This window comes from Micropterus salmoides, unplaced genomic scaffold, assembly GCF_014851395.1.
Source record: "Micropterus salmoides isolate LMB-PRFRI ecotype aquatic unplaced genomic scaffold, ASM1485139v1 Ms_hic_scaffold_14, whole genome shotgun sequence".
NCBI classification, from domain to species: domain Eukaryota; kingdom Metazoa; phylum Chordata; class Actinopteri; order Centrarchiformes; family Centrarchidae; genus Micropterus; species Micropterus salmoides.
In genome coordinates, this window is record NW_024040485.1 from 14376263 (window position 1) to 14398558 (window position 22296).

Consider the following 22296-nt stretch of genomic DNA (forward strand, 5'->3'; position numbering starts at 1 on the left):
TAAAGTAGACTGAACATAGACCAGATAAAGAAAGGATGTATTGTGGGAAAACTGTGGTGTTAGGCAAATACCTGGGGATGGATGCTGTCACTTTAAATGTTGAAAGGACAGGCTTGTGCGGATGTCTTTAAAAAGTGCTGATGATAATAATAATAATAATAATAATAATAATAATAATAATAATGAACTCATATGCTGATAACATTGCCTGGGAGCGACATTCTCCCTCCTAATATTCACTATGAGATTCAGTGCTGGATGGCTGCTTTTATGTTACCTCAGATGGTGGGTCTATGTGATGAATTATAGACAATAGGTTGAGGGCAGCCAACAGTGCATTTATGACAGATAATAAATGTGCACTGCCAAACCAAACCAATTGAAGTGTGCCGTTCTGGAATGGAAAAAGAAAGAAAAAAAGGAGTTCATAGGCAAAAATTGTGATATTGTGTCAACACTTTATTATGCATCACCACCATGCAAAATCACTGCTATGAACTTGCCCAAAAATCAAACTAGATATATTTCACACATTTATGATTTTAGATTGGCTTGCCACTTTTCCCAAAGTGACTGAGTAAAGTTTCACGCACACTCATAAAATACATCAAGAGTGTGTATGTTTGTGTGCAAGTCACACAGAGATGTGTGTGTGTGAGAGCACTGACGCTAACACATGGAACAATGGCAAATGATCCGTGGTCTAACCTTAATTCATAAACTACTTAGTAAACAAAATTTGTTCAATGCCCTTACCAGTGTAAACCTTTGAATTTGAGTGATTTGGAAGTCTCTGTGTTACATCGTTTTCACCAACACATTCAGATATTAGAACCAATCCATCTATAGCTTATATTTAATAAACAATTTATATATCGTCATACGTTTGCAGAACAAATCCCTCTGCAGATAAAATCACTTCTCAGCATTAGATTTAATGAGCTTAGCCTCATTTGTCCAGTGAAGGCAACTAGCATTGCTGCTGTTTTGCTACATGCTGCATTGACAGTTTGAAAAAGCTCTGCTGAGAGGTCATCCAATCAGCTAAGGCAGTGTGCATTATGATTACTAATGTATCAAATAAAACAAACTTATCTGATCGGCCTGCTCCAAAAAAACCAAGTCAAAAAACAATACAAAAGCCACTCAACAGCAACAGTAAGAAATCTATGGAATAGTGGTAAAATCTGTCGGAGTTATACATTTACAAAATATTGCAAATTTTATCATCTATAACTTCAAGTCCAACACTTTAACCTCATTATTTTCAGAAACGTTTCAGTTTGCCACCCTAACAGTGTAGTTGTACATTTGCTTGACAACTCATGTAAAAAGGCTAAAAATTAAGAAATAATTCCCCAAAGTTATGTGGTTTTTATGGCACCTGTGGTATAATAGACACATCACCAATTAATCTCTTTACATCAGCTCACAGTATAACTTTAAATATGCGGTTGGTTAAAAAATATATCTTTACGTAAATGTATTCTGTGGTTGGAACTTAAATTCTTCGTATCTTCAGTTCTCTGTAACGTCAGCCCAGTGTTGTCTCCTCCAGTGTCTTCTACTATTGTTGCTTTTCATATTGCTCACCTGTTAGGAATACAGAACATGTACTAACAGTAGTTTTGTAGTCAAGACAGCCCAAACTGAGACCAAGACCAAGACCAGAGTTTATCGAGACTGAGACAAGACCAAGACTTTTAGGGGCTGAGACCAGTCGAGACCAAGACCGAGGGAGGGTGAGACCGAGTCAAGACCAAGACCAGTTCCCCACATTACATGAAATGTGGAACGAGATCATAGGTACACATTGATCTAAAAGATCCACATTCCCATTAAAACACCCACATACAAACACTAAGAGCTGAAATCAATGTAAGTATTGTATTGCAGGGAGGGGTGACAGTCGTCAAGGGTAACAACACATTTTTAATTAGGGTTATTGGTTGCATTTCAAGCAAAATGTTTTACATCCAATTAAAGTTAGGATGTTAACAAATAAATCAGTCAATGCAAAAGCAATTTATTGATATTCCCAAAGTTATGGTCTTGACTGGTCTTGAAATAAAATCCGGAGTCCTCAATGTCCGAGACCGAGACAAGACCAAGTACAAATGCAGTCGAGTCCGAGACGAGACCAAGACCATCAAAAAGTGGTCTTAAGACCGGTCTCAAGACCAAGACCGGTCTTGAGTACTACAACACTAACTAACTGTAATGGAAGTGCTCAACATGTAAAGCAAAGGCCAGATAAGTATGTTTACATACAGATCATTTGAAAATAGAGCTTGATTATCCACATCCAGACTATAACATAAGACTTTTTAATAACTTTTAAGTTTCAGTGGCTCCTTTCAATGTTTGACCATATTTCCTTGAAACTCTTAAGTCATCAGAAACCTGAATAATGCTAGAATCACATTACACATACATGTCATGCAAATCCCAAAAACGATCAAAATTAGGATTACACTCAAAACCAGGATACTAATACACATGTAAACATACTTTAAAAGGAATAAAAGGCCAAACACCTAAAGCATTGATAAAAAAAAGTCTCAGCCGTCAGACTGACAGTTGCAGATACTCACCAGTTGCCTGGACTAACACAGTCACTGCTGCAGCGTCACCTGTACCACAGTATGAACGCCACCAAAACACACACACACACACACACACACACACACACACACACACACACAGCAGGTTAAGGGGTATGTATTGACAATGAGTAATTTAATGATTCAAAACGCACAATATGCCCCCTTCTCCTTCCTTACAGTCTTGGAAAGCTAGAACTCACCATGCACGCTTTGTCTGGGTCCTGCCTGTGCTTCATAAGCTCCTCCAACGTGAGCTCGTCCTCCAGCTGCTGCTCCAGATCGTTTTCAAAGCTCTCCGCCTCTGCAGCGCTGGCACTTCTTCAACAGATTAACAGGCAGTTTAAAACCACACACAAGATCGGAAGTGTACCTAAACACTAAAGTAACACAATTTAATACAAAGCTTTGAAGCTGCAGGCCCACCAATTTGTAATTTCTCATAATAACCATTATATTTTATTCAAATCAGTGGTTTATAGAGATGTAGGAGATGAACTGGTCTATATGCCAGTATGACACAAAGAAACACTTCAGGGAAAGCTGGCAACAGAGCAAATAAACTGTCAGTAAAACAGTTTCTCAGGTTAAGCAGTGACAATGGATGAGCTGAGAAAGCGTAGAAGAAGAGACTAAATAAAAAGGGTTTTGAATTTGAAGGGGGGATTTTGACAGGAACAAAATGGTGATGAGCCATTTGAAGCTATATCAGGTCAAGATATGCAGTCTTCGTACCTTGGTTTATATGTGAAGAAGGGATCTGAAGAAGTTGTGGCCAATAGGTCAACACGTCCAAAGTCTGAATCCACAGTGCTCTCAGTCTCACTTCCACCCTCTGTGGAAAAAAAGTCATTTTAAAACAGCTGTTGTGTAAAAACTCAGACAACAAAAGAGCTTCATTTTGGTTCAATTTTACCTGAATTGAGTTCCTTAACCAGTGATGACATTGTGTTGGTGATGGAGTCAGCAGCAATGAGTAAGTCATTTCTCAGATTTCTCCTTGGACCTTTAAAAAAAAGTTTTAAAATAGGATTACATGCAGCTTCGAGCCATTCTTTGGACACATGTCCATAAGCAAATGTATACTTCTGTATGTGACTGTGTTACCCTGAGCAAAGGCCTCCTGAACATCCCCTCCCACGCCCATGAGTGAGTCCTGAGGTGTGTGAGTCGGGGTCGTGCCGGCAGAGTCCGAGTGGATTGGTGTGGGGATCGGCCGGCTGATGGTGTGGCTCGGGGAAGAGCGAGGAGAGCCGGGACCCTGAGTCTGCAACAAATACAAACCGTTTTAGTGTTAACTAGTGCCGCTGTGTTGACATCGTCAAAAGCCATGCTGTAATGAAACGGTCTAAGAAGAATATGATATTATCTGGATCAAAAGGTTTCTTATCAAAGCAAACCTTCCACAAGCAATGCAACAAATAACTCTTCTCATTTTCGGAGCTCAAACCACAGCAAAGAATCTTAATTCAAACGACAAAAACAGCTACAAACAATTCAACCATTGTTTTAAGTCGACACCACAATAGCTTTATAAGTAACAATAACTTACATTCCACACATGCTAGAAATGTACAGTATGAGGAGTAATTAAGCTGAATTATCAGTATTTTCCAAATTCTCAACATGCTGTTATACACATTTTTCTGTCTAAAATTATTACCACAGACCAAACCACAAGTTGGTGCTGTCTGGAGAACACCATGTATCTCCAAATTTCAGATAAGCTGAATATTTACAGTACTTTCATCTCTTAATCTTTACAAGTTTGAATTGTGTAGATACAAAGTTTTCACCCGACAACAGCAAAGTATTTCAAACATGCATGCAATAATTTTAAATCCGAGTGTAGTTTCAGTCTCTTTTTACTTCACAGTTTTCACACTTACACCTTGTTTGCATTCCTCCTCCAGCTGGAAAACAACATTTTATGGCTCATGAAACACCAGCCAAGTTACATTGTGTATTTCAAAAAATAGAAATCCAATCAGTATTTCCTCTAGGACGTGACAAGCATATGTCTTTCTCATGCAAGTTTAATGGATTAACACTGATCGTTTTAGGCTAGTTAGATTTATATCCTCCCCACTTAAGACAGTATGTTATGTTAGTTAGTTATGTAGGCTTTGAGGATCTCCTGTCTTGTTGTCACACTTAAGGCTATCCTCCTTAGAGAGGGGGTAGACATGTTGTCTTGTAAGGTGTGATGGAGCATAATCCCAAACTCAATATCCTGAACTCATTGATCAGGACATTAATGATTTACAAAAATATACAGTGAATTTTGTGATGATGCAAATGTATAAATAAACAGTGTTTATTATATTAACAAATACCAAAACACATCTTTGGAGCTTGCTGTCACTTATTAATTGACAGACAGGAGCAAGACTAACATTAGACACCAACTAGATAACACATTTTGCGGATGCTGTTAAAGGTTTGATTACATCAATGATATTTAGAAATATTGGAACAGGCCAGTATATATATAAAAAAATTATCTGGTGAGAATCCCACAAAACCAGATGTTTTATCTATAGCTATAAATCTTAAAATATACATGTGAATTTCCTGTACTTTTTATTTTTACAGTCAAAACAATGACATATAAGGCCTCAACAAAGCTTGACTACTAAAAGATGTGCGCCATCTATTGGACATGTTGGGTAATGCACACATTTCCTCATCTGCAAAGTGCAGTGTTTGCTTTATGTTAGCTGGAGTGATCGCCCACAGCTGGGAGTAATTGTTCTACAAGGGAAATTCATCATCTGGCCATATTGCTTACCACCTGCCTCAAAATAAGAAACAAAAAATACAAGTTACCTTACCATGTAGTTTTATATAAACATGCAAACATTAGCTGCAGAATAGAACTGATTCTGGTCAGGAAGCAAACTAGAAACTAAATTACCACAACCTTATCGTTCCCCACAGGAAACACCCTGTGTTCGCTCAGTAATCATGAAGGCATCTTAACTGCATTCTGTATTTGAGTGCTGTGAAGTCAAGGAGATGAAAGGCACGTCTGTACTACCTTGAGAAGCATCATTAGCTGCTCCAGCTGCACCATGAGTTCCCTGCGACTCTCCTGCAGAGTAGACATTCTTTGTTCTAGCTCATCTTTGCGTTGCCTAACAGGAGGAGAGAAGTTGTACAATGTGATGATACCATAATGTCACGTCAATAGCAAAATGGAAAATGTGTATGAGCATCTGTAGACTCTAACATACGCTGTTCATTTGTCAAGTAAAAAGCAATTACAATTATGTACGTTTTATTGCAGCCTAAGCAAAAATGTCTGTTATAAACGCACTGCACAGTGAAAGATTAAAGCAGGCGGAGTTACCTGAGAAGTCGTAGCTCAGCCAGCAGAGTGGGGTTCTGCTGACCCTTGTCAGGTGGTGGCTGGGAGGCCTCCTCATGCTGAAGGCGCAGCCGCTGGATTTCCTGTAGGATTTCTCTATGACATGCACAAACATATGCAATTACAACACAAGGTTATATTTCAGACATGGCTGTATGACCATAGGTCAACACAAATTACAGGGAAGCTGCATTACTAGGCCATACTATATGCACAAATTTGGAATAACCTCCCAGATGATCTTACTGTAGGCCCTGTCATTTGACAGTCTAAACCAGTGGTCCCAAAGTGGGGTCCAGGGAGTACCAGGGGTCCTTGAGGGGGTTCTAGGGGGACCCCAGCAAAAAGGGGAATAATTTATATCACTTTAATTCCATCCATAAGTAACACAATGGCAGAATATATGACTATTTTGGTCATGGGTTTTAAACACTTTCTGTAATAAAACATCTAATCTTATCAAAGGGGGTCTGTGGGTTAATTTGTGTCAGTTTAGGGGTCTTTGATGTCAAAAAGTCTTAGAACCACTGATCTTAACATGCAAAACAACAAGCAAAACACATTTTATTTTGGCCACATGGGGGCAGCGGAACAGGCTGTGAAGCTTGGTTATTTACAAGTCCAGCAGATGTGGAGTAACATTAGTTTGTGTCCACCTGACCATTTTATGTTCAATATTCACTCTCTTTCAGCTGTTTTTGGTCTGGTCTCTACCAACTGCAAATGACCATATCTAACTCTTTAGCTGTTAAACGCTCCACTATGTTCACCAGCTATTTGTTAACCGTTTAATGCTCGAAAGGTTAGTACACATGCGTCTGCTGTGCCCAAAAATGTTGCTATGGGAGAGGGGGTCCAAAACAGTAAAACAGTGAAGATGCAGGCTGGAAAACAAAACAATGAGGTGAAAGATGCTATGGACCTTTTTCACAACATTTATTTTGCCTTGTCATGGTAGCAAAACCACAAGTGATACTAATAACGTAAGCAATGGCTCAAGTGTCCCTGTAAGGCATCACAGTGTGACAGGTAACAGCAGAGTACTAATTCTCTGTGGGTTCCTCGCCACAAGTGACCCCTGTCATATACAAGTGGTCATGAGATACATTATTTATATAAAAGTATTAATTATAGGTGCATTTAAATCTACGTACTTCTTCAGTGTTGCCTATAATTGAACTTCTGTCTCCACTTTGGTTATATTCTTCTTTTTCTTCTTCTTTTCCAAACAAGCTAGCTAGTGGGCAACAAGGGTTCTCCATCGATCGCGGTCAGCAGTTCTTCGGCCTCATCCCAGGAGACGTTGAGGGCCTTGAGGTCACTGATGAAGGTCCGCCGCCAGCCAGGTCAGTCGTGGCGTCGGCCTTCAGGTGGAACCCAGCGAAACGCCTTCTTCAGGATTCGTGCGATGATCTCGCTTAACTTGGACCTAAGGACCTCCTCCTTGGTTATGTGGTCGAAGTAACGTATCCTCAGTATCCGCCCAAGGCAGTGTTGGTGAAAGACGTCTACTCTTCTTTTCTTCTCTTGGTTATATTATTCAGTATTATTTATTCATCTAATTTAATGTTAAATTTGCTGTTACTTACAATGATGAAGTCTTTTTAACTGCTTTTATTTTCTGTCTTACCCTAGTTTACTATTTTTAAGCAATTTGTAAGGTAGGCTACTTGGAATTTGACACTGTCTGAAAAATGCTATACAAATAAATTGCCTTGAATATACATAGGCCTATTTTGTATACTGCTACATGCAGTTAGTTACCTCCTCAAAAATGTTAATATTTGGTAAAGAAATGTATAATAATGAAAGTTTCTACTAATAACACTAAGGTCTGTTTATTCTGTCAGACCAAGAACCCCTCAGTTCTCAAGGTGAGTTTATTGTTGAAGAGTTAAAAAAAGGAGAGGAGACAACGAAAAGAAAAGAAAAGAACAGAACAGAACCGTATCACTAAAGCAGTCATCCCTAACCTGTTTTTGCTCTCGAGCTCGGCAATGAGCTGCCTCTGCTGTTTGTTGGCATCCAGAGAGCAGGGGAGGTCTGTGGGGACCCTCTGCTGTTGAGCCTGTCGGTGAAACCAAGCAAGAGACATCACGTGAACCGGCTTTACCTCTGGATGATGTCATCCACTACCTTATCTCAAATCTCACAGGGAGAACAAAACAGTCAAGTCACCAACCATCCATAAAGACCTGATCAGAACATAAACAGGCATAAGGGTCTGGTTAGAAATGATCATCACCTTCATCATCTTAGCAATAAAAAGGAGTGAAACCCCTGAAGGTATGGGTAGCAGCGAACGTTAAACCTTCTTCTCACCAAGGACAGATTTTTAGCAGTGAACGATGAAAGATGGTATGATACTGTGTGCAATAAATTTCTTATATATCTCTCTCACCGCAGCATCAGCAGCCAGTCTAGCAGCATAGCGGGCGATGAGACTGTGCTCTTCATCTTGATGGTTACTGCTCTCCAGCAAACTGATCATGAGGAAAATAGAGATGGGAGTCACAACATTAAACAGTTACTAGGCTGCTATGCAGATATAAACTATGCAGGGAAAAAAATGCAAACATTCAAGTTTAGTTTGTTCAGGAGTCAGATTAGTTCTTCGGCAGGAAAGCTTCATACGTTTCACAGCAGAGGCCCCAAGTAATCATGCTAAGCTAATTGTGTAAAACCACTAAAGCAGGAATAAAGTTGGGTTACTGTATAAAAGCAGAGGTGAAGTAATCATTCACTCTGTATTTAAAGTCCAGAAGTGTTACTTACACAATCTGATCTTTAATACCATAAAAATATGGTTGTATATGTATATGCAAGCACACATACAGTAAAAGCAGTACGGAGGATATGGGGGGGGGGGGCAAACATGATGGATGACATTGCATTGCAACCAGCATTAAAACACACAAACAAGCATATTAGTGCACACAGAAAATACAGGCATCCGTTTGTTTGTAAGAGAAGAAATAAGCAAAAATGCCCCAAAGAGGAGAGACTATTCCCAGTGATCAAATACAAACCAGTCACTTTACACCTCAGTTTTATTTTTAAAAATGTACACACAATTTTCAGACCAAACAGTGCAAACTCATTTTAGAGATTCCCTTAATTTATAATTCTATTGGTTAATAATAATAATAATAGTCAAGTCGGAGAAAATAACTGTATTAAAAAGTGTTCAAAGTATTTGGTACAAATTAACTAGTGGTAACTAGGAGTTATACAATTTACCTTTTTTCTTTTACCAATTTGTAAAAGATAACAAAACATGCAATAGGTCTTTTAAGGACTTAAATTTGAAAAACGTCATTTCACTTTGGAATCAAATCTGTACCGGTTTCTAGGTAGAAACAAACTTTGATTCCATTTTGGTTGTTTCTGACTGACACAAATCAGTCAAAAACAACTATTGCTGCTGAATAATACAAATGCCTTGACAAAAGAAAAAAAGGTCAAGGTAAACAGTCTGTAAAACTGACAGCATGCAGCGTTAAGGCTGTAACACACTCAGCATAAGGATGGGTTAGGGGAAGGACTGCGAGGTGGCAGTTCAGCAGAGCACATAGTTTCCACTGACACTAGCACCACACCAACTAACCAGGTTTTGGGGTTGTTTTGGAGTAGATTCACATAGAGGCCAATCAGAGCATGTTCGTCAGCAAGTCTATCAGCAACATCAAGGTTGTAGTTCAACCTGGAACAGTGCAGGGTTTCACAAAACATAAAACATTACATTACACAGGTGACAATAGAGGGACAGGGAAAGACAGTGGAGAGGAAGCAGAGAGAGAAAAGGAGAAAACGCAACAAAGGAAAAGAGGAGGAGAGTCGCTGAAAAGCAGCCATTCATGGGTGGCTAGAGAGAAACAAGGCCATATTATATTTGGGAGGAACACCACTGATGAAAGCTTGGAGCACGATTAAGGACATGCCCAGCGAAAAAGACTCTACAGGCTACATGCACTGTTTACATTCTACAAGCATCAATCGCTCAGTCCTCTGTTATCAAAAGTACTGATAGTCATTATTTTTGAGTCAAACAATCTACCCCCTAAGATATGTCAAGCATACACACTGTACAGTCTTTTGTATCTCCTATATTTATACAGGCTTTCCACCTGCATCACAAACTCCTATAGCAACCATTCATTCTGTCATTATGGAGGGTCAGTGTAGAATTAGCATCGACCATAAAATGTCTCGAAACAGCAACAAAGAAATGCACAGTCAATCCATTCAGAAAAAAATACAATAAAAATAAATGTATAGTCTGGTAGTTTCCAAATTTAGGTTAAACCGTTCTAATTGTTTAATTGAATCTTAGCTCTAAAACATTTCAAGTTGTTGTCAGTTAACCTGACAAATTATCATTTTGGTTTGTTAACCAGCAAGCTAACAAGCTAATTAATCAACTACCAGCTACTGCATTTTGACTTTATAATATATATAGGGGTAGTGATGGTGCAATGGATAAGACACCTGCCTTTGGTGTGAGAAACCGGGGGTTCAAACAACCACTGTGACCCATCCACCAACGTGTCCTTGAGCAAGACAGTTAGTTGCTCCAGAGGTGTGCGACCTCTGACATGTATAGCAATTGCAAGTTGCTTTGGATAAAAGCGTCTGCTAAATGAATAATAATGGATAGTATCGCTAGCAACAAGCTAATGTTTAGCAGAGCTGATATTATCTAAGCACAAAAATAAATCTACCTAATGTTATTAGCTTGTTGTTAACACATAGTAGCCAACCATATGAGGTCAGTATGCAGTTTTGACTGGTAGCTGAATGTTCAAAATAACTATTAATTTAGTCAAAATGATCAAAGGGCCACTCCATCAAGTGTACACTCCAAGTTAGCGGGAGCTCTACTCAGCTTGTGAAACAGCAATGTCTTCTGGCGCTCTGGAAAAAAATGAAATCACTTGAGTGATCTCGGGTTGGGCTTTGTGATTACAAAAAGCAGTATTCATTTAGGCATATTTTGCTGATTTGGTTGATGATTATGATTATGGCTTACATGTTACCAAACAGCTGCTTTTTTACACATCCAGCAGATATTGAGCAACTGTGAACCTGATGAATGTTCAGTAATCACTCTTCTTTTACCTCTGTTTTGCTTCTCCAATAACTCCCGAGGTAAATACCTGGGCTCTTTGGCAGCTAAATGTTCCACCATATTCATCAGCAAGTCACCAGCTTTGTTTGTTTGCTCCAGGTATTATGTAGTTGGTGCTGAGCAGATAGTAGTTTATCAGAGTTTATTTATAGGCCATGAAAACAAAAGAGTGTGGGTTTGCCACTACAAGCAACACCTTTCATATTACACATATTGGTTAGTGCAGTGCTTTAAGAGACAGCCTGCATTACACATGAAGTTTGAAAGATGTTGTCATTTACATGTTAGGAAGCTTATTGTGTTGCATTATGGGAAGTGTAGGGTCCAGGGTTTTTCAAGCGTGACCAACATTATAGAAACTAAAAGTCAGAATATCTTGGCATAGCTCTGTTTTGTTTTGACCACTCTAAAAGTATTAAATTACCAGAATGCCCCATTAACTGTATATTCCAGCTGTTTAAAGTCAAAACTCTCGTCATAAGTTTAGGAATGTAATCAGGTATTCTCCGTCATTGCTGTGCAAAAGCTAGGCAGTCAACCTCCAGAGCGCACATCACCTGAAAGCCCTGTTTTACTGATATGGTCTCAGTCAGTGCAAACATTAACCACAATTTCAGATGCTCTGACATGCACATAGAGAACCTGAAGAACGCCACTCACTCATCACATCTGTATGTTTTTCTATAAGAGTTATGAAAGGGAGTAGTGTTCCCTAAAGAAACACTTTACTCATCGAGTGCAGGTGCAGATGAGCTCAATGGCCTTTTACTAGAGAAATCAGGATCAGAATACTTTATGTTCTGAAATGCAACATATATAGCAACAGAAAAAACAAGTTAATCCCATTTCATGGGTGATTGAGGGTAATATTCAACAGCTCATATTAGAGACAGTTAGTATTTCCCATTATGTAAATGAAAATATTGTAAGAGAGAATTACCACTGATGTTTATGATGCATGCTTCATCTAGTGTCTTTGAAATAGCCCCTCGAGTACAACAACGTAAACCCTTCTATAAGAAAAGTAGTTCACTAATAATTTCCTTTGGTCGATAAGCACTCTAGTTTATGCCCTATGATTATTAACTATTTTAGTTCACACATGCATTTGAGCAACAAAGGCATTCTCTTATGCACACCTGTGTCACTTACCCTCTGCCTTTCAACAGATGTGGAGCAGCCCCAGTCAAGAGCTTTCTTTGCTCAACATCATTATTCTTGCTGTAAGGCAAGCTATTTACATTCAGCACGAGAAACCATAAAGGAAAAAAAAGCACGGTAATATACAAATGTTCACACACACACACACACACACACACACACAACTACACATACTTTGCAAAATGAAGGCAAGAAAATAAAGGCAGTGTGGGTCACAGAGTATACAGGGCATGGGGCCTTTAGGGAGCATGGCAAAATGAAAAGATCTGCTGTAAAATCCAGGACATCCATTGTCATGGCTGTTGTACTCACTTTTTGGTGGAGTAAGGGTTCCCTGATGTAGGCATGGAGTGGGAGAGTGAGTAGTCATTGGTGAAGTTCACTGGTCTCGGTGGCCTGGACAGGAAACAAATGTTTTTTAATCCAAAAGTGGCAAGGCTGTTTTCTTCTAATGTTAAAGAGACAGTAAATGCTCCTGCCCTTTTCTTTTGTCTTTCATTTTTTCAATCTTGCAGATTTCCTGCAATCTTATAATCTTTGAATTTCCATTTTGGTAGATGTCCTGCGGTACATATATCATAACATGGCAACGAAGTCAGATATGATTAGTTATGTAGGGTGTGGTAAACACTGAAAACATGTAATGAGTGGAGGAATGAATCCGTGAATCAACAAACACAGAAAGTGTTCAGAGAGAAATTAACAGTTGACTGTCAGTACACTAGGGAGGATGGGACTTGACAATACTGTATATGATTAGGACAATACAAAGGACTCCAATCTACAGTAACAAAAATGTACAAAGACACATTTTGTGACGTGTTAAATAATTAAAGTAAACTCACCACGTATCTCTGAGGAAACAAAAAAAGGAATGAAAATAATTTGTTACAATTAGCCCAGCAGTGCAGAGACTACATTAAATGCAGAGAGAAGACCCACAACAAACAAGACTTCTCAATAAATTTACCAAAGGACTATATTACTGGCAGATATTAGCTTACAACAGACATATCGGTATCTGGATATTTCAGCCAATAAGTAACAACAAGGTAAAAGAATAAAGTAAGAGGGGTGATTTTTGCAAAAGAGGTAACATTATGTCCCTAAACATGATTTAGCTTTTAATGAATAGCACCAGAGTGCTACAAAGTCTGTGTTTGTGTAGGCTTTTGTTTCATTATTTATAAAACAACACAAAACATCAGTCAAGCCAAGGAAAAGGCAGAAGCAGCGTTGCACATCAAAATCATTCCCAAGGCTATAATTAAGCCTCATTGATCAGTTGACCCAAGAGATTGACTGGAATCACTTCAGACTTCGAGGCAACAACAAGATAATTATCAGCTGAGGGAGGAAATCAAACATTTTGAATAATGACAAGAATGCAACTCTCTGACTGCAGGACTACAGCAACACACAAGAAAAAAGATGCAAGAAGATGAACTTACACAATGTGAGCTAGGTTGAGAGGTTTCTCAGGCATTTCAGGAAACATGGGGTGAAGAGGCTCTCTGCTGGACGCACAGCTCAGTGACTTACTGAGGGCATGGGATAACTTCTTAGCAGGGGATTTCTGGGAGAAGCACAGAAGTGAGGTGCCAATTGTGGGGACTTGAGGACACTTGTTTCTTTTCAAAACACATGGCATCATCACAGCAAGCTACATTTAGCATCCTCGCATTGTGGGGAAGCAGAACGGAAATAGCCACAATGACTGGTCAAATGGAGACACACCTTCCTTAGCCCGCCCCTCTCCTTCGCTTACCCATGATGTATACTCCTTCATTTGGTGCTGGTTGCTATGGGAACCGCTGGCATGCCCCCTCCAGAAGCAGTCCTGACAGAGCTGGTAATTATGACATTGCTGGCAGCGGTAGCGGAAGCCCATCATACTCTCAGTATGGCAGTAGGAGCACTCGACCGGGTGAAAGACTGCAGGGAGGAGAGGAGGGATCAGACGCACACACACACACACGCATGCAGATGGACAAACACATGCGCACCAACAGCTGTGATTGTAAACCCAGATATTTTGCACATTGCAAAGAGAAGAGGATTCATTTTAATTAATTTACAGACAGATGTGCTATTGAGTCTATTCTGATGACAACATTAATTTCATTTTAAACGAAAAATGCACAAAGCAGTACAACGGCAGCATGCTGGATATGTGTAAGGATGTGACAGTGTTTCTCTTGCTCACATGGAGGTGACTTGTGATAATGAGCGCATCACAAATACGCACAAGCACACACACTCATACATAGGGTGTCAGGTCCCTATGGGTCATCTTCACTGGAGTTGTGTGTATATGTCCACTTGGCTGATTGTGTGTGCGGTGACTCAAGATTATGATGCAAAGCTGAACTTTACATCCTCCCAGCCCTGGAATCGTTCAAGTTTTATAAATATTCTGTGTGGCGTCTTACCGTTCTCCACGTTGGCGAGCCGATGCATGAGCGGTAACCACACCAGACACTGAGGAGGCGGGTCTGACATCAACGTATCGAGGAATGTATTGAGGGAGACCTTTTTCTGTTGACGATCAGTGCAGAGGAGAGGTGAGATTCAACAGGAAAACTCCCCCACAACGTCAACGCTAAACACTTTGCTTGTATTGTACGCTGTGGTTAATTAAACTTCACCTGCTGTGCAAAGCATGTTCTTGCAGCTTGTTCGGTGTAACCAAAAGAAGGTCCCTCAAAAACCGCCATGGGTAATTTGAGAACCTCCCTCAGAAATTGGTCAAACTGCAAGTGCACCATTATTCCAGCAGAATCTGATATCTGAGAAAAAATGTCTGGGAACAATGCGGGGAGACATTATACAAATTAATGAAGCTAATTGTCAGTTGCCACCACAGTCGGCTAATTACAGCACTGCACAATACAATTATCCCACTTATTTGTGAAAACAAAGTAAAGTAAAGCAGTTATTAAAATCAATTGTTACAATACACCAGCATTACAGCCCTCCTTTTTTCACTTCACGAGCCACTGCGACTGCTCCCACGGTTTTTGTAGATTATGTAATAAACCCTATCCTTCAGATAATGAATAATGACTTCTCCCAGCCATGAAGAGCTGGGCCAGTACTGCTTCTTCTTTAGGAAGAAAAGGCTAAGCAGACAGAGATACAGGTAGTACAGACACTAATAATTTTGTATAATAAATTCCAAAGCAGTACATTACTTAGACTAGAAATTGCATGAACTTTACAAAGACAATTAGCTGATTTATAACGGGTAAAATGGTTGATTTTAATTTCATTTTTCATAATTTAAAGTAAAACAAGTATTTGTTGTGCTGCTTACATCTTAATTTATCGAGTATTTTCCCTCCACAGATGGTTGCTAGGGCCATCTTCACAACAAAGACAGATATCTTGCCATGGCCTTCCCTAAAAGGAGCAAATATATTTTACATTATGATCATTAATCATTTTAAACAGAGCGGTTGAGGCCAAAAATGCAATGAACTCTAAACTCTAAAAGGCAAAACCTTTCAAGGCAAACTTGAGTTATATTGTCTTAAAAACGGTTTAGCTTGGCTTTTAACATCTCTAATACTATACACTCTACACAAGCATGTTGTGATAGTATGAAAGCAAATAGTCCCACTTTGGCAGACACTTCACAGTCACATTTCACACTATGTTAGCTTGCGTCAAAACCTCAGACGTGAAAGTACACATTCAGCCGCCGACTGTCATATGACATGTTACTCACGGGTCATAGGCTGCCAGCAGGAAGTTGAGCAGCAGGCTGATGGACTGCTCCACGCTGATCTGGTGGGTGGTGGGCATGCGCTTGTTCAGCTGGTAAAAAATGGTGGACAGTACCACTTCTAGACGAGCCACAGAGAGGTCAGCGTTGAGGTCCATGGTGTTGATGCCATTCTCTCGGAAAGCCTCGATGACATTCCAAATGTCAACCAAATGCACTGGAAAGCAAACAGGAAAACTGTTCAAACATCTTGATAAGGAGGAGTATGAGCATACTGAGTGTAGTTAAACATACACTGCATCATACTCACAATTGCATCTCTTTTGCAGAAATCTGAGTTTGCATGCTGTTCTGTATGTCGATAATCGTATGGAATCCAAATCTTGAGCCCCTGAGGAAGAATGACTCGTTATTAAATAACATTGTAAATGTCAGTGATAGTTCATAGATAATGTGGAACCCTGGAGGGAGAGTGTATGGAGGCCCAAAGTATTCAATATCAGATAAATAAATGACACTATGAAATAAGTAATCATATGAATAAAAACAGACAATGTATATATTATGATATAGATTATTTTGTGAAATAATACCAAAATATGTACCAAATAAATATATTTTTTCATCCTGCTTTTTTTCACAATAAGAGAGTTAATTGTAGATCATTTTTATTTAATCTTCCATCGTCCTTTTTCAAAAGTGAAATATTTATAACATTTGGAATTCACTTTTTTCACAATGTGAAAATGTGATGTGTCTATTACTATGCGTACTGACTTTGACGCTTATTTTTGCCATTTTCTAGTGTGAACCCAAAGAATAGTTTATTAATTTATTATATTCATGATTTTGCAATTCCATGGTTGTATTATGTTTATATTGCATTTATTTATATAATTTTTAACTTCATAATGTCCTATTTATTTATCCCATACTGGACACTTTGGGTCTCCATGGCAGTGTTCCTTCACACTGAGTAATTTGTAAGACATCACGCTGGTGTCAGTGTTAAAATCAATCTGGTTGATTCTAGTGGGGACACTTGATCTTCATGATATTTGTTTTACATGAAAGTCACAGTGAAGAATTTTTATTGTCAGTGAGTAAAACAGTCCAGCATAGATCACGCTGAGCTGTAGCCCTGGGCACTTACTCATCTCGACAAACAGTTGCCTTCTATCTGCCATATTGTCACCGCTCCAACCGATGTCTTCAATCATTCTGATCAAGAAGAGAGAAAGTTATGTGAGATCCTGTATACCCCTACTTTTAACAGAAACAGTCCCAATTAAGGCATTTTCAATCAGTGAATATGCTCCTAATAAAGCTTTCAGCTTTATTCTGTTTAAAACAACTTCTAAACTGATCTAGAACAGAAGCATCACAAAACATTGGTTGCACTATTGTGTATAAATCACTCACTGGAATCACTCACCACTTGGTTAACATAGTAGACATACTGTAATAACATTATGTGCATTTGAAATGATGAAACTCATGTAAAAACATTCTTAACGTTTACATATTGAAACTCTCCCCTAGGAATACTTATGAACAGCTGTCATCAAGTAAACACTGTTATGTAATGTTTTACTAGCAATTACCAAAGCTAGATTAATAACCAGGCAAAGCGGGCAGCTGCAGGGGGCCTCAGACCTTCAATGTGCTCAAAGGCTCCAGGTTTTCTGTGTGGCAAATAACTGGTCACTAAGACCCGCCCACCTTAATTACTGTCGCAATGCCTTTCAAGCTTTCTATTCTCACTCAGCACATATGCATTTTACAGTGATAACGGTGGCAGATTTAAAACTTAACCTTCAAAGTTAAGCAGACAAATGCAGCTTCTTATTTTTCCTGGCAACCATAATTTTTTCAGGTTTATATGACAACTGTCATTAGCAGATTTTATCAGTTGTAGCCAGCAAGATTATTGAGATAACTTTACCTCCATGAGCTGCGAAAAGGGTTCCGTAAGCTGCAGTAGCAACGTTGGAGATACCAGCGAGAAACTAGATTTTGAAAGTGCCTGACCAAACAAATCCCACACCTTCCCTTTAGGCTTGCCTTCAAAGCCACTCCCCCAAAACAAATTTTTATATGCATTGAGTGAACAGGCAGGTACAGGTAGTTAGACAGACAAGTAGGCCTAGCCCAGCCAAGCCAACGAAATGGTTGGTCATTCTTATTACAGTCCCGTGACAGCCACAGATATTTTTCTCTCAGAGCATTTGATTGTTGTCACATGTCTCGTCAACATTTAAAAAGAATTTCAGCAAATGTAACAAAAATAAAATAAAATGCCTACCCGGGTTTAAAGGGTAATTCTGTATTTTTAAACCATGGTCCCATTTTCATACATTTTGGAGTTGAAATGACAAGTAGGTATAAGGTTTTGGAATCTGTGCAGTAGATGGCTTCAGCCGGCGGCTGTGAACCGGCTGCAATGACTGCAAGGAGTATTACTATATGCCCCTCTAAGCACTACTAAATGATAGGGGCCTTAGGAAAACACCTGCATTATTACCTAATCTTGGGGTCCTTCCTCAAATCTAGCTTGAAATAATAAGGCCTTCCTAAATAAACGTATGCTTAATTGAATGTATTATTAAATAAAAATGGGAGAGGGGGGGCAATTCATAGTTTTCAGGTGACGTCACATTCCAAGGAAAACAGGAGAGAGTCCAGTGTGAGCCGCTATGTTTGGTCTGTTGTTTTGCCCTTGAGGTCACCGCGCATGCCACGTGACTGTAAACTATGAATAGGGCCCCACAATTACTTTTAAATCAGGACCTCATGGTAGATAAATCTCAGCTTTGGTCATTAGACAATGACCTCACTTTTTTCGTAAAAAAAATAAAAAATAAAGTAGATTTGCAAATTGAATGTAGCACACTACAGTGCCCATCAGAAATGTGAGGGGGGGCACAGAAAAACTTAAGTAAGACAAGGACAAGACATTCAAAGGGGGCAGAGCAGCAGAGAGAGTGCTCAAACCATGCCTCACTGCACACTGTCCGAGGCAATCTAATACACCTAGTCATGTGGTTTGTTGCCATGGCAGCAAAGATCCCAGCCGCTCCGTTCGTAAAAACATAGTGCTAGTCACCCCTCCACACACACATACACACACTACACCTCCCACTGCAGTCAAGCAAAGTTTGTAGAGAAAAGTTTTTTTTCCCTGGTAAATATCTTTTTATGATATAATAACGCTCAGTGGGATGATAGTCGAGAGCACAGTGGCACTTCTTGGGCGAGTGACTTGAAACCACTTTTTCTGCAAGACAATCATTCAGGCATGGTATTTCAAATTACTTTGACAGTAATTGGTAGACCCAGATATTATGCTGCAGAGACCCATGGTGTGGAAATTAGAATTCACCTAGTGTTAAAAAGCAAACAACATCATGCTTCCCCCCTTGATATCCTTCTTCAGAATCCAGTCAGTTTAGGCAGTCATTTATGGAGCTTTATAAATCTTTGAAATCCAGTTTAAGAGGGAAATGATTAAGCTAATAAGTTAACCTGGAATTACAGAATCAAGTGTAGTATTACCTCACAGCATAGCAGTATGAGCTTCAACAGAAAAAATGGTAATAACTAATTATTAATGGTATATTATCATGACAAGACAGAACAGAACATCTACATAAGAATGAAATCATCTGCATTTTAGGGTTCATATTATAAAGCAATGTTGCAAATGACAAGCCTGCAAAAACACAAATAATAAATGGCTGTTTCATCATCTGTTTTAGATGTTCACACAGTCAGGCCGCCACTGACAGCCAGTGTCATCTTGAAAGTAATGGATATGCAAGCCCATTCATCACTTAAGCAGTGAGTGAATGAAAAAGTGTACATATATATACTATTTTATAGATTAACACTGATATCCTTTCCATATCACAAGCAAACACATCCTGAGTGCCAGCTATGTGACCTTCTGCGGTCTGTTTCCAGTCTCAGAAATAACTGAGATTGATACAATCTAATGCAAGTGCAGATATTAAAACCAGCACAGCCAATACAAATCGTGCGATGGTGAAGGGAGCAAGATGATCAACATACCTTTCATAAAGCACCATGGTCGTAATCCTTTCCCTTGCCTGAGCTCTGAGTTACTTCAAAGCCAAGTTCTCCTTCTAGAAACAATTGTCCACAACGCAAAGTTCTTTCTAACAAGGGAACATTACAACAGGGCTGACTGAATACATCTGAAATTAGAAACTGTCAGCTAGGATACAGCCTGTCCTGCCTCTATCTTTAACTACAAATAAGAAGGCTCCACATTCTTGTACAGCTTTACTGGCTCTCTAGTTGCAGACCCCAAACCTCATTCCTGGCATGTGCCCAGCCAACATTACTCTTTCTCTATGGCACTGTCACGCTGGCAGCATTAGAAAATAACTGCCCTTAAAAGAGCAAATCATTGTAAACCATTGACATTGCAGAGAGACTGGTGGGGCTAAGCACTGCCAAAAGCAAAGCAAGGGTCTCCCAGTAATGACTCACTCTATTTTTTTAATGCTGCATGGATTTCTGTTGGCCAAATATTCAATGACATGTCAGGCCAGCAACAAAAAGATATGCCTTATTAGTCAGTTATTTACATTGTTAGTCTATTTCTGTAGCAGCCCAGTAAAACATAGTGGACAGCGCTGTTAATGTATGCCCTCCTTAATGTACTTGGAACAGATTATCATGCAACATTTCCAAACACAAGCACTTACTTGAGTTACAGAGCAATCTGTGTCTGGCCAGCTTGTTACAGTACATCGCAGCTGTTACCACTGATTGGCCAGAGTTATTTTTACATCACGAGACTATAAACTACACTGGCATCCGAATCCCATCTCCTGACGGGAATAAATAAGCTGCACCGCCAACCTAAGGTTAATCAGTCAGCAAAGCCCGAGATGTTGTGTTTTAGTGTTGTAATTGCTGTTTAGGAGGTGAACCAGTTCTCTCTTCCTGTCTGGTACCAGCCAGTGATGTCTGCTGGAGGGCCCCTCTGCTCGCTGTCCCCCCGCTGATGATCACCATGGTTTCAGCTGCAAAAAGGCCAAAACTTTGGGACCACGATGTTAAAAGAGAGTGCGGCTACAAATTTATGGGTTGCTGCTGGTGCTGTGGTTTTGTTTACAACACTGTTTTGGAGTTATTTGCACAAACTACAACAGGTACATTTGTTGAAGTATCAAAAAAAGTAATGTAGAGCAAATGGATATAGAGGCTGCCTGTGCAAATGTGTGACATGATAGCCAGCGCAGAATTACATTTGCATTTCAATCACAAGCTTGAATAGAGATGTACTCCTGGGCACGTTGCTCTCTTGACATCAAGAAAACCATCAAAATTCCACCACAGCCATACTGGCCAAAGGTAAAAGGGCAGCGAGTAAGGCAACAGGCACCTTACTGTACATTCTCAGCTCAGCCATCACCTGTCACGCCAGATACACCTGTGTGCACGAGAGACAAAAGGTCTCATTGTTACAGAAATATCTGCATGCTTATACGAGTCCCTTCCTTATGTTTTTATCCTCGCACATCCTTGTTTTTTATCGCTGTAAGTTGATCGGGGAAACTCATTTCACCCAGAGTGACAAAGTAGGTTAAGGTCGCTCCTCCCGCTGCTGCTTGCCACCCTCCAGCAGCTGCAGCAGGCGCACTTGCACAAGACTTACCAGAATTTATTCCGAGGCATGTCATGCAACATCACTGTTTTCCATCCAGCAATCCGACAGCCGGTCGTGTCCTGTAGTGCGATCAGGGTTTCTTTGGTGTAGGTTGCTGCATCACCGCACGAAGCGGCCGTTCTTGTGCCGCTCTTCTGGAAAGCCTGTGCGGTGGAAATTTTCGGGTAGCGTACTGGCTGAGCAGTGCACGGGCAGCATTTGCCTCCAGTATGTGGCCTTCGCGGTGACGTAATGCGGAATCTCTTCGCTTGCGTCAGTGTGCTTCGGCTGCAAAATGTGTGTTTGATGCAAAAGGGGACAACGAGAGAAAAAAATAATAAACTACACTATATATTTTCGTGGAGGTGGTCATGCAAAGACGCGTTCATTCGCTGGTGTGAGCATTTTTGCAGCTTTAGTAAGATGACGTCATCGAGATTCACGAGGCTACATCTTTGTGAATGAAAACAGGGTTCATCAAAAATAATTACCCTATGCTACATTTCCGTAAAAAAAAACAAGATGTCTTCAAGATGTTTCTTGAACAGTCAATAGATCGGTAGACTATGTGATTGAACAATTTAGATTGTAAAACACTGAATATATTCCTAGATAATTTATTTTTTT

At 39.7% G+C, this 22296-nt stretch overlaps 1 protein-coding gene across 15 annotated transcripts; it reads right to left on the minus strand.

Moving 5' to 3' along the window:
- Window positions 1-438: 438 nt before the first annotated feature.
- On the minus strand, window positions 439-21904 carry dtna (dystrobrevin, alpha). Of its 15 annotated transcripts, none has more exons than XM_038717859.1 (24): window positions 21679-21904; window positions 17143-17210; window positions 16300-16380; window positions 15993-16206; window positions 15579-15664; window positions 14911-15065; window positions 14695-14800; window positions 14031-14197; window positions 13714-13838; window positions 13108-13116; window positions 12575-12658; window positions 12254-12334; window positions 9581-9676; window positions 8375-8456; window positions 7947-8041; window positions 5956-6069; window positions 5644-5740; window positions 4493-4516; window positions 3711-3870; window positions 3520-3609; window positions 3339-3438; window positions 2807-2924; window positions 2595-2633; window positions 439-1593 (listed from the first exon to the last, which is right to left on the minus strand). In XM_038717859.1, exons 2-23 carry the CDS (start codon window positions 17207-17209, stop codon window positions 2616-2618), a joined length of 2169 nt encoding a protein of 722 aa, XP_038573787.1. In that variant the 5' UTR covers window position 17210; window positions 21679-21904; the 3' UTR covers window positions 439-1593; window positions 2595-2615. The 15 variants fall into 15 exon arrangements, with proteins under 15 accessions (XP_038573787.1, XP_038573785.1, XP_038573783.1 ...); XM_038717857.1 differs by lacking the exon at window positions 21679-21904 and adding an exon at window positions 20061-20217 and having other exon boundaries at window positions 12254-12322; XM_038717855.1 differs by lacking the exon at window positions 21679-21904 and adding an exon at window positions 20061-20217.
- Window positions 21905-22296: the final 392 nt, after the last annotated feature.